The sequence below is a fragment of the Neoarius graeffei genome, chromosome 8 (assembly GCF_027579695.1).
Source record: "Neoarius graeffei isolate fNeoGra1 chromosome 8, fNeoGra1.pri, whole genome shotgun sequence".
In the NCBI taxonomy this organism is placed as follows: domain Eukaryota; kingdom Metazoa; phylum Chordata; class Actinopteri; order Siluriformes; family Ariidae; genus Neoarius; species Neoarius graeffei.
This window is the reverse complement of record NC_083576.1, coordinates 44,941,403-44,955,137: the sequence shown is the minus strand read 5'-3', so window position 1 is coordinate 44,955,137 and position 13,735 is coordinate 44,941,403. Positions and strand designations below refer to the sequence as shown.

Below are 13,735 nucleotides of genomic sequence, written 5' to 3'. Positions count from 1 at the left end.
ATGTTTTGCTTTGAAGGCTTCACAATGAATCTTCCTTAGTTTTAGCCTGGCAAGCCAGACTAAATGTGAATATTTGACACTCGTAGGCAAAAATATTTTTGGCCGCTAGGTGGGTGGGTCTAGTTTACTAGGCTACCTTAGTTTGCCACCTTTAACTTGTTCAGTGTTGCCACCTAGTGGAGAGAAGAGATATTGTCAATATTGATATCTGAATTTACCAGGCAAAAACAAGTTCGGCCAATTGATTTGCTAGCTAGGTCAATTTACTTCAGTCCTGTGAACATTTACGGTCCGTGTAGACATAACGGGGGAAAATTGCCCCCCCTGAAAAAAAATTCAGGAGCCGCCAGAGATAATGAGATGAGATCAGACCCGTTGCAACAAGGTAGGCAGACTTGGCAATTGCCTAGGGCCCCAGCCCTCGAAGGGCCCCCGCTGCCAAACGACTGGTTATGTGTTCAATAGCAATGACAACTTTTTGAGCGCAACAGCGCAGCGCCTAATGACACTTGTTGAAATACCCTAGTTCCAAGGGGGGCCCCCTAATGCACAACAGCGCCTCCCTACATGCTTTGGCCGAAAAGTGCAATGACAGTCTGTTGTCAACCCCTCAATGCCCAACCCCTCAATGCCCATCTCCATCCAGTCAAGTGGTTGCAGAGCTCCGCGGCAAAAAAAACAAAACAAAATCAAATATGAAGCGAAATTACCCCTCAGGGAGCCAGAAGAGAAAGAAGAAAAGGGAAGAGGAAGACAGAAAAAAAACAAGACACTGGTAAGTGAGAATGTACACACTCATTAATACCAAGCGGGTCGACAAGCAAATTTGGTAGCTAGCTTACGTTAATGGTAGTTATCTTGTAGACAGTGTTTATAACAGTGATGTAAACGTTGTCATGCACAACAGGCTTACAAACTTGCAAGGACTGGCTAAAAATTCTAATATGTGCCACACAAATAGGTGAAAGACTGTCAACTTCTCCCAGATTAACTTATTGTGTTTATCAAAATGTCATAGTCAGAGTTAGTTTCAGCGAGCTGCATGGCTTTCATCAGAAGTAGCTAGTGTGTCGTGAGCATGAATGGAGTAGGACAGGGGATGGTTCACAAGAAAGCTCTTTTTTACATAAAGAGCCTATTTATGTAAAAAAAAGTGGCACTGATGTCAATTGAATGTGATGTCCGCAGGTCTTTAGACATGGAGGGTATTGTGGCTGCCTTTGCTGAAGCCAAAGTCCGCAAGCAGCAGTTTTAGACATTTTGCCCATGATTCTAGTTGTGTATTCTTAAATTTTTATGTATTTTTCTATACCTTTTGCACTTTTCTGTGTGTGCTGGTTCTTATTAAGATTCTTATTAATGTTTGTAATCATTTAATCACCATTTGAAGTTATTTCTACTTGTGTATATACTGTAAATATTTAGTGTTGTGTTATTTGCACATTTTATATTACTTTGTCTTATTTTCATATTTGATTTATATATATATATATATATCTCATCTCATCTCATTATCTCTAGCCGCTTTATCCTTCTACAGGGTCGCAGGCAAGCTGGAGCCTATCCCAGCTGACTACGGACGAAAGGCGGGGTACACCCTGGACAAGTCGCCAGGTCATCACAGGGCTGACACATAGACACAGACAACCATTCATACTCACATTCACACCTATGGTCAATTTAGAGTCACCAGTTAACCTAACCTGCATGTCTTTGGACTGTGGGGGAAACCGGAGCACCCGGAGGAAACCCACGCGGACACGGGGAGAACATGCAAACTCCACACAGAAAGGCCCTCGCTGGCCCCGGGGCTCGAACCCAGGACCTTCTTGCTGTGAGGCGACAGCGCTAACCACTACACCACCGTGCCGCCCTCTATATATATATATATATATATATATATATATATGTGTGTGTGTTTTGTCTATTCTTGTGTTTAATTGGGTTTGATAATTATTTATAATAATGTAAAGAGTTCATTTATTAAGTAAAAATTGTAAGAATGATTACAATATGTGTGATATTTATTTATTAAGTCTTCAGTGGGTGGGCGGCCATAAGGCCTTTCGTCGAGGGGGGGATAATTATGGGCCCCAGATCCCCCTTTGCCTAGGGCCCCCAAATAGCTTGAAACGGGCCTGGATGAGATGAGATTTTCCGATCTCGCTACCTCTGAGGCCCCGGGCAGCTGTCCGTGAAGCCCATTAGGATAACGCGTCCTTGGTCTGAGTGGGTTTCCTCCGGGTGCTCCGGTTTCCCCCATAGTTCAAAGACATGCAGTTAGGTTAACGTGGGGTGGCCTTGGGCTGAAGTGCCCTTGAGTAAGGTACTTAATCCCTGACTGCTCTAGTGTGGCTGCCCACTGCTCTGGGTGTGTGTTCACTGCTTCAGATGGGTTAAATGCAGAGGATGAATTTCACATGTGACAAATAAAGGTTTCTTCTTCTTCTTCTTCTAGTCCTATTTAAAGCAAAGTAATCTAGAGTGTGCATGTTCTGTACATATAGTATAGCCTGTTGTGGACTATTTTACACACGTTAACAGTGTATTGTTCTGGCGGTGTTATCAGACGTGTGTGTGTGTGTGTGTGAGAGAGAGAGAGAGAGAGAGAGAGAGGGCGGGGGTGTTAGAGGGGTGGGGACGTTGGGAAGCTTGTCGAGAAGCAGCCAGACTTGCATACTCTTCCGTTCGCAAGAACGCTAGTCTACAGTTTTGAGGAGGGAAGGAAACGCTTCGTCACATTTTAGCAGCCGCCAAAGCTATATCTATTTTCCCACATCGCAAGGAATTTCGAGCACGATGGTGATCAAAGTTTACATCGCGTCGTCATCCGGATCAACCTCAGTAAGCTTCAAAGTCGTGTATTCATGATGCCAATGATTGATAGAAGGAACTTGATCCTTTTCTAACAACATTTGAAAGCTGTGCATGCGAACCAGCAGTTAGCATCCATGCATGATATCAGGTTGCAGCTCCAAGTCTGAAAATCTTTCCAGGAGCGTACAGCAGTCTCGACTGGCTCATTTCTTTTATCGGATATTTACAATGTTTCTTTTTAATACATTGTAAAGCGTGCGTATAAAATGTTGTATCAATGAGACGCAGGATGGGATGCTGTTAAAAATGACTAGATCAGGCTCATTTTCTTTTTAAGCACTACAGGAAGTCGAGAGATTAAAAAAAAAACTCTATATATGGCATTGAAGAGAGATATTGTACATAGTGATGCAGCCACTTCCTGATCTGTCAAAGTGGGTATGTATCCGGTTATATACTGTAATGGCAATGAAGCTGTTCCGTTGCTTTGAATTTGGCGTTGTAGTGGTTTTTTTCCTCTCTCTCTCTCTCTCCCCAGTTATACAACTGCTTTCTTGTCCTTTCAACGTGGCCATGATTGTCACCAAAGATCTCAAAATGATGACATGTTTTAATAGTAATAAAGAGGATCTTTGGAGGTCTGGCACAGGGGGATTTCCGAATGTAAAATGCTTGAAAATAATAAACCCAGAGAGAATTGCATGTGCTGTTATACACATTAATATGCTACACTGACCTGCTAACCCAGGCTTCGGACGTGACTCATTTAACTGGCTCCTCCTAATTTGGTCAGTTAACTATCAGCGTTAAACTCCAAGGATTGAAGTTATGTAACATTTAAGACACACCTTCTACAGTTGACCAAATAGGAGTTTTGTGACGCCCATTGTCAAAACATGGCAATCAGGATGTGGGGGAATAGATTAAATGACATTTTATCCTTGCAGTCTTCATTTTATTTGTTTTTCAAATTAAGCATTTCTGGATATTATAATGTTCTGTGAAAAGGATGCAGTGTGAGGAGGGGAAAAATGGTTTAATGGTTTTTCAGGGAAATAACTTTTATAAGAAAATCGCTTTAGAAATTTCTTTTGAAAACCTGTACCACTAACGGTAACACAGTTTTTAAACTGTCAAGTGTGCTGCTAAAATAAGCATTTGGTTGAGAATTAGCTTGAAATGTGTGTGTGTGTGTGTGTGTGTGTGTGTGTGTGTGTGTATATATATATATATATATATATATATATATATATATATATATATATATATACACGCACATATATACACGTGTGTGTGTGTATATATGTGTGTGTGTGTGTGTATGTGTATGTGTATATATATATATATATATATATATATATATATATTACATTACACACACGTGTGTGTATGTATGTGTGTGTGTGTGTGTGTATATATATTTACACACATACATATGTGTGTATATATACATTTTTATATATAATTCCACAAAATTGAGTCGGCTACACATAGCGCCAAGTCGGCTATAAGCCATATACGATGAAATTGATTGGAATAACTGTTTTATTCTATCCACATTCACTGGATTTTGAGAAACTGAGCCTTTTTATTTTTTGCAAAGTCGATAAATAAAAACTTTATCCAGAACGTCCGACAAAATAATTTCCGCTTAGAATGTAAACAAACTGGTGAAATGACAGTATCGATTTTTGTAAAAAAAAAAAAAATGCTATAATTCTTGAAAAATAAAAAAAAGATATGTGCTTATCATCAAATACTTTTATTCCATATTGTGTTGCTTTTTTTTGTATTTTTTGGGGTTTTGATTTTGAGTAGAGATTTTATTTCATCCTTAGTTGGTTAGGCAACCTGATCCACCATTTTCTTTTCTTCTTTTTTTGGCTGTTTGGTGCCACCAACTGGGCTGGAGTGTGGAAGAGGAGCTATTGGGGGGGACTGTTCTTTTGTTTAGCTATGTCTGTTTCTTTTAAATACTTGATAGTTGTATATCTGACTTGATGCGCTCTGCCGATTTGTTTTTGTCTATTCATGGTATATGAGCTGATATCCTTGTAGTAGTGTCACCAGTCAGATTGCACGATTGCTCATATCCAGTGAATGCGGATAGAATATATATACTGTAGAGGATATTACATGGTTGGACAAAGATAATGAAGTTTGAGTGGTGGATATATTCACAAGTGAAAATATTTTCACCACGAAAAGATAAACTTCATATCTTTGTGCCACTGTGTAATTTATTTTATATTATATGGACACATTCACAGAAAAAAAAAATGCAAGTTAATCAAAAGAATTTTAATTGTGAACTGGTTTGCCATTTTTAAAAATGCGTGTCAAGTCAGCGGGAAAACAATGGGAGTGACGTCATCGCAGTGAAATATCGGAAAATGTCACTCCGATCCATGATGTATTTCGTATGAAAAATGTGAGTTTTTCAACACAAGAAGATAAACTTCATATCTTCAAGCGAACGTGTGATGTTCTTTGTATTATGTAGGCACATTCACAAACAAAAAGTACCCTAATTTATCAAAACAATTCATCAATTTCCTCATAAGTGACCAGATGGAGAAGTATATTTTGGACCTCCATGTTCCAGATGTGGCTCATATGAACAATGAGTGCCATATTTCCTAGTAAAACACTTATCTATGTAAAAAAAAAAAATATATATGTATGTGTGTGTGTGTGTGTGCTGCTGTGAAAAAGTATTTACCCCCTGCTGATTTCTTCCATTTTTGCTTATTTGTCACATTTAAATGTTTTAGGGCATCCAACTAAGTCTAATACAAGATAAAGACAATGTAAGTAAACAAAAAATGCAGCTTTTAAATGATCCCTCCATTTATTAAAAGTAAAGGGTTAATCAAAACCTGCATCACCCATGTGAAAAAGTAATTGTCCACTTAAACCTCATAACTGGTTGAGCCACCCTTGGCGGCAACAACTGCAATTAAACGTTTGTGATAACTTATGAGTCTTTTATATCGCTGTGGAGGAATTTTTGCCCACTCTTCTTTGCAGAATTGTTTCAATTCAGCCACACTGGAGGGTTTTCGAGCATGAACTGCCTGTTAAAGGTCTTGCCACAGCATCTCAATTGGATTCAAGTCAGGACTTTGACTAGGCCACTCCAAAGCCTTAATTTTATTTCTTTTGAGCCATTCAGAGGTGGACTTGCTTGTATGCTTCGGATCATTGTCTTGCTGCATAATCCAGCTGTGTTTGAGCTTTAGGTCACAAACTGATGGGCGGACATTCTCCTTCAGGATTTTCTGGTAGAGAGCAGAATTCATGGTTCTGTCAGTTATGGCAAGTTGTCCAGGTCCTGAAGTAGAAATGCAGCCCCAAACCGTCACATTACCACCACCATGTTTGACTGCTGGCATGATGTTCTTATTTTGGAATGCTGTGTTAGCCTTACGCCAAATGTACTGGGACCCATGTCTTCCAAAAAGTTCTATTTTTGACTCATCAGTCCACAGAATATTATCCCAGAAGTCTTGGGGGTCATCAAGATGCTTTTTGGCAAATGTGAGACAAGCCTTTGTGTTCTTTTTGGTCAGCAGTGGTTTGTGCCTTGCAACTCTCCCATGGGTGCCGTTTTTGCCCAGTGCCTTTCTTCTTGTGGAATCATGAACACTGACCTTAACTGAGGGAAGTGAGGTCTGCAGTTCTTTAGGTGTTCATCGGGGTTCTTTTGAGTGAGTTCGGGAAAACCACGTACAGAGGCAACATTCGTTGCTGAAGAGAGTCTCTCAACTCTCTTTTTAGCCCTAAAGGGCAACGTTATTGGGAAACCTACTCCAGAACGGCAGGCAAAATCATAAAACAGTGAAACAGGCAATAGGTCGAGCGAGGCACAAACAGGCTATCGTAGGTTAGGCAGAATCAAAGACGAGAAACAGGAAATCAGGGATCACGGAACCAAATAAGGCTCGGTAATGTGTCAGCAACGCAACTCAGAACTTCGGAAAGTGTGTTTTCACAGTTTTTATATAGGCGCCTTAATCCTGTGCAGGTGCGAGTCATTTATGGCGTGCGCACAAGAGAACTGTCCAGACCGCACCCAAGAGTCTAGCTGATGCATATGCCAAGGCGTGCAGGTGTGACACTCTTGCACGAAATTAGTACAAAAATTAATGTAGATATATCTTATACCAAATTATTATGGCATGTTACAAAAAAAGGAAACATTTGAGTCCTTGGCTCCAATTTACAAGTCCGAATACAGTTAATGCACGAGTCTGAGTCCAAGTTCGAGTCATCAGTGCTCAAGTCCAAGTCGAGTCATGAGTCCTTAAAATTAGGGCATGAGTTGGACTCGAGTCCAAGTCCTGGACTTGAGTACTACAAGCCTGCCATTATGCACTGTGCATCAAAATTAACAGAAATTTGATCAGGATCAGACAAAATTGAAATGATCCAGTTCTCCGTGCATTTGCTTTTAGGCAAATTTTTACTAGCTGTTTATTTGACAACTGGCATAAACTACTTTGTTACCTAATTAGCAAGCTAGCTACTTAGCATGTTTAAATGACTCTATAAAAGGGAAAACCACATTCCAAATTAACAAAAACGTGGCTTTGACTACACAATTCTTATTACTGTTCTTGGATTTAAGAACGCCAAATGGAGAGTTTTCTACTGCAAATGTTTAGATAGGTTACCAGTTTAGCAGCTTTATGCACTAGTATTACAGAATAGAACAATTATAAAAATATAACCAACACAAGGCTTAAAAATCTTCATTATAATTTCAGAGATCATACAACACAGTGCACAGAACAACTGTCACATTACTGTATATGTAATAAGCCAATGTATGTACATTCCACAAGTCAACCCTGAACTGAGTTGCATATTATGTAACATTTGTTTATGCTTTAAGAAATTCAGGCAGTCTTAAAAGCAAGGCTGGTCTGAGCTTCATTCATGCAAAGATACACAGTAATAAAATTGTCACTGAACATGATGATCTTCAGTTAGAGACTGTTAAAGGAAGAGGAACTATTCAGACCAGTAAACAAATGAATGTGGTAACAGTAAGCAGCATAAGTGTGGAATGACAAAAGTGATTGTTATCAAAAAAGAACACTTTATGCCACTAAAATGAGGAAGACAATTGTAGATTAAATATTATACTAGAAAATATGCAGTAAGAATTGGAAGAAGGCATTTCTTTAATGAAGTTCAGCTTCATTATACTAGCATGTGAGTGGTTGACTTTAGTTTGTTAAACTTTTAAACAATAGTTCAGTATAAAACTTAGTTCCAAGGTTTTGAAATGTACTGTGCTCACCACACTAGATGAAATATTATGAGGAGTTCCTAGGAACACCTTTAAGAATCCTGGCTCCCCTGAGAGCATTGCTGTGTTATGTATGAAAGCATAAATTGATGACAAGGCACTGCTGGTGCATATGTGATTGTACTTATGCTGTATATGTGTAAAGAATTTAGTACGTCACAGATATTTAGTGTCAGTGTTAAACTGCACACACAACTCCTATGTATTATTATCTACAACCCCAATTCCAAAAAAGTTGGGACAAAGTACAAATTGTAAATAAAAACGGAATGCAATGATGTGGAAGTTTCAAAATTCCATATTTTATTCAGAATAGAACATAGATGACATATCAAATGTTTAAACTGAGAAAATGTATAATTTAAAGAGAAAAATTAGGTGATTTTAAATTTCATGACAACAACATCTCAAAAAAAGTTGGGACAAGGCCATGTTTCCCACTGTGAGACATCCCCTTTTCTCTTTACAACAGTCTGTAAACGTCTGGGGACTGAGGAGACAAGTTGCTCAAGTTTAGGGATAGGAATGTTAACCCATTCTTGTCTAATGTAGGATTCTAGTTGCTCAATTGTCTTAGGTCTTTTTTGTCGTATCTTCCGTTTTATGATGCGCCAAATGTTTTCTATGGGTGAAAGATCTGGACTGCAGGCTGGCCAGTTCAGTACCCAGACCCTTCTTCTACGCAGCCATGATGCTGTAATTGATGCAGTATGTGGTTTGGCATTGTCATGTTGGAAAATGCAAGGTCTTCGCTGAAAGAGACGTCGTCTGGATAGGAGCATATGTTGCTCTAGAACCTGGATATACCTTTCAGCATTGATGGTGTCTTTCCAGATGTGTAAGCTGCCCATGCCACACGCACTAATGCAACCCCATACCATCAGAGATGCAGGCTTCTGAACTGAGCGCTGATAACAACTTGGGTCGTCCTTCTCCTCTTTAGTCCGAATGACACGGCGTCCCTGATTTCCATAAAGAACTTCAAATTTTGATTCGTCTGACCACAGAACAGTTTTCCACTTTGCCACAGTCCATTTTAAATGAGCCTTGGCCCAGAGAAGACGTCTGCGCCAGGGGCATGTTTAGCCTATTTTTGGGGTTGCTCAAGCACCCCCAAAAACGAGCTCAGCACCCCCTAGCTCAGCACCCTCAAAAACACTGCTATTGGACGTAATTTTCAGAAATAAGTGCCCTTGCGCACTGCGCAATGAATGTGTGCGCGGGCGTGTGTGTTCTTGAATTCACCTGTTACGTGATAGTTCTATGACCAGTAAAATACCTCTCCTCCTTGCGTCCCCTCTGATTGGGTTGCCTGTCCACGCGAGTGCTTGCTACGACATGGTGTTTTTTTTTTTTAACTGGATTCCACGCCGATGAGGAACTAACGTGGAAATAAACGCGGAATAAACGTGGAAACACTGTTGTTCAAGCCAGGTGCCTCTGTCAGCTCTGGGGGCTAAGCACCCCCAAAGATCAGATGCTAGAATCACCCCTGGTCTGCGCTTCTGGATCATGTTTAGATACGGCTGCTTCTTTGAACTATAGAGTTTTAGCTGGCAACGGCGGATGGCACGGTGAATTGTGTTCACAGATAATGTTCTCTGGAAATATTCCTGAGCCCATTTTGTGATTTCCAATACAGAAGCATGCCTGTATGTGACGCAGTGCCATCTAAGGGCCCGAAGATCACGGGCACCCAGTATGGTTTTCCGGCCTTGATCCTTACGCACAGAGATTCTTCCAGATTCTCTGAATCTTTTGATGATGATCTGCACTGTAGATGATGATGTGTTCAAACTCTTTGCAATTTTACACTGTCGAACTCCTTTCTGATATTGCTCCACTATTTGTCGGCGCAGAATTAGGGGGATTGGTGATCCTCTTCCCATCTTTACTTCTGAGAGCTGCTGCCACTCCAAGATGCTCTTTTTATACCCAGTCATGTTAATGACCTATTGCCAGTTGACCTAATGAGTTGCAATTTGGTCCTCCAGCTGTTCCTTTTTTGTATCTTTTAACTTTTCCAGCCTCTTATTGCCCCTGTCCCAACTTTGAGATGTGTTACTGTCATGAAATTTAAAATGAGCCAATATTTGGCATGAAATTTCAAAATGTCTCACTTTCGACATCTGATATGTTGTCTATGTTCTATTGTGAATACAATATCAGTTTTTGAGATTTGTAAATTCTTACATTCCGTTTTTATTTACAATTTGTACTTTGTCCCAACTTTTTTGGAATCGGGGTTGTAAATCATAGTGGATGCTTATAAGTATTGCTTTAGTCCATTTAGTTTTTTGCAGATTTTGAATTTGGGCATAAAAAGAAAAGAAGTGCAAGGACAAAAATTAAATCTCACACCCTTGATTATGCCATTGTGTTGTGCCCTGTTTTGCTTAATGACTGTTGATGGAAACTGAACTGACAAAGTTTCCTTTGTCAACTTCCTGAAAATCCACTTAAAACTTGCAGAATATTGTCACAACAAAAAAAAAACCCAAGTTATAGATTAACAGGATTGTAAACCTCTTGACTTTGTCTTCATCCACTGACAAGTGAAATTGCTTGAATTCTTATGGAGTCAATAGCCTTGGTGAAGCTTGTTATGGACAAGGAGTCAGTTGATAGTAGAGGATGGACTTCATCACAGTGCATTTAAGATCAAAAGCATAGTGAAAATTTGCTGTAGCTGTAATTTTCTAGGTCTACCTTAGTCAAACTTGCTGTATATTTCAATGAGATGCTATTTGAAATTTCTTTTTGTGACTGTTACTTAAAACTGTAGTGTGTAGGATTTTTTGTTGTTAAAAAATTGTGTGTGTGTGTGTGTGTGTGTGTGTGTGTGTGTGTGTGTGTGTGTGTGTGTAAAATATGTACCTGTACTGCCAGGTCAGATACATTAAATGCAACCAATCACAAAATGAGTCTGACTGTTGGTGAGTGGGCGATGCCACAACCAGTCAAAAGAGAGACAGAGAGAGAGAGCACAAGAGCTTGTAAACAAAACAAATAGGAGTGAGAAAGTGAAAAGGTCCAATATACTACACTATAAGTGGAACAGGCAAGTTTCCTCAAGTATCCTAACTCCATTTCCAGAAAGGTTAGGATATTTTCAAAAATGCAATAAAAACAAAAATCTGTGATTTTTGTTCGTTCACGTGAACCTTTATTTACCTGACAAAAATTCAAAGAAAAGCTTTTCAATAGTTTTACTGACCAACTTAATTGTATTTTGTAAATATAAATACAACTCCAGTTCCAGAAAAGTTGGGACACTGTATAAAACATAAATGAAAAGAGAATGCAATGATTTGCAAGTCATGGAAACCCTATATTTCATTGAAAATAGTATGAAGACAGCACGTCAAATGTTGAAACTGAGAAATGTTATTGTTTTACGAAAAATATATGCTCATTTTGAATTTGATGTCAGCAACACGTTTCAAAAAAGTTGGGACAGGGGCATGTTTACCACGGTGTTGCATCACCTCTACTTTTCACAACACTCTGTAAACGTTTGGGAACTGAGGAGACCAATGGAGCACTTGCATGTGACGTCACAGCCGATCCAGATTGTGACAGACGCCATCTTGTCGGTCAAACGCCATATTCCGCCTTCTACTTCTACTTCTGGTTCTACTTCTGCTTTTACTTCTACCTTTTCTTCTGGAAAACCCTACTATATACAATTCTACTACAACGGCTGCGGCTACAAGCTCTCCCTACCTGTGCACGTTTTTTGTTTTTTGTGTGTATTTTTGCGTGTTGTTCGTCTGTACCGGACTTCAATATCCACTACAACCGTATGGGCTTACTGGACATTGGTTTCCAGCAGAAAATGACGGACGAGATAGCGAGACCAGCGGGGTCTCCGTGGATTGTTATTGGAAGCAAAGCGAAGGAGGTGGCGTCGGGAGCGGAAGCAAAAGCGAGGCTGCAGGCAGAGCCAGCCTGTTGACTAAGCTCAGAAAACAGCCACTCAAATCTCCACTGCCAAGCCTCTACCTCTCCAACGCCAGATCCATGTAAACTAGGGATCGACCGATATGTTTTTTTCAGGGCCAATACCGATACCGATTATTATGGAATTGGGATGCCGATAACCGATATGTGCAACCGATAAATGTAAACATTATAATTCACATGAAATTAAACATAGCACACACTGACACAGACCTTCATATCCATGAAATGTATGTTTAATTGTAAAATTGAACATAAAATTTGTGCAGGGAGATGCCAGCAGCATTTGTACAATAAAGTCAAACATTAGTTAGGATAAAATGAGAAATAAAATAAATATTCACCAATAAAAAAATAAATCACTCCCTACTATATTACAGCTCACCATTTTCAGTGGAAAATAAATGAAAATATACTCTGGATTCTTTTACACTAAGAACTAAGTAAGACTTACCAACTTCAGTAGTTTTTAAATAACAAACCAAGTGTAGGGAGCTGCCTGCAGCATTTTTTAAAAAGTAAAATCAAACATTCAGTAAAGTCGGCTATCACTCCCTGTTAGGAGCGGCTGCTCCTTTAAGAGTATATCGCTTTCCGAATCAGAAGCGCTAGCCAGTGTTGCCAGATACTGCTGACGTTTTCCAGCCCAAAACATGTTCAAATCCGCCAAAATGCACTTAAAACCGCCCAATCTGGCAACACTGGCGCTAGCGAGGAGAATCACTTGCGCAAGAATTATAAATACTAGTCACACCTGGCTTGTTTAAATGTTCAAACAGCGCTTTATAAAGTTACCTAGCATACAAGTGCAGTGCGCTTTCTGAGCACGAGTCACGTCATGAAGTTTACTCATCGCCATAACAAATAGCCAGTAGGCTTGCGCTAGCCTACAGAACACAAACACTACGTTTTATTTCGTCTTCCCTTGACCACCTCTCTGTATGGCTGTCATTCTACTGTTCGAGTAGAACTACTGACACATTCACAACGTTTCCAGACGGGGATTTAAAAATGACTGCAGCCTACGTTATGCTGTTTCAGCGAGACTAGTTGGTTGTAGGCTAATTCAAGTGCTTCCTTCCGTAAGCTAAGTTTGCCTGGCTACACAGATGCAAATGGACAATTTTAATGAGTAGTAGATGAAGAATGTAAACATATAATGATGTGCTTTTGCAACTTGTGTGTTTGTGACTTATTGCGGGAAAAGCAGCGTGTCCTTACCTTGATACGGGCGCCTTGAAACAGTTCAGAGTGTTTAGCTGCGCGTGTCAATTGGCTATATCTCTTGTGCCAAACAAATCAGATGTTGTGGTGGGCGGGACCGTGTTCTTGAACTCAGAGAGGCGATTGCAGGAAAGGACGTGCAGTGACAGTCGCGTTAGGAACGAAATGGCTGCAAAAAGGCATGTTATCGGCATATCGGTGGAAATTATGGCCGATACCGATAACCTTAAAAATGCAGAATATCGGCCCGATATATTGGCCAGGCCGATTATCGGTCGACCCCTAATGTAAACAAGACGGACGATTTGGAATTACAGCTGGAATTATCTTATTCTATTCTATAATCGGCTGGTCAGTGCTATACTCAATACTTAAGTGACTTACCCATCCAATGAGGATTCTTGTTTACAAGAT

The 13,735-nt window shown here is 39.8% G+C and overlaps 1 protein-coding gene across 1 annotated transcript in view; it reads left to right on the top strand.

The window, feature by feature from the left end:
- The first annotated feature begins 2,636 nt into the window (after positions 1–2,636).
- The window catches only part of sh3bgrl (SH3 domain binding glutamate-rich protein like), a 51,543-nt gene continuing 40,444 nt past the window's right edge, over positions 2,637–13,735 (top strand). Inside the window, exon 1 of the mRNA XM_060927666.1 lies at positions 2,637–2,844. Coding sequence (XP_060783649.1) covers positions 2,800–2,844 — 45 coding nt within the window. The 5' untranslated portion in view covers positions 2,637–2,799. The remainder of the gene's footprint in view (positions 2,845–13,735) is intronic.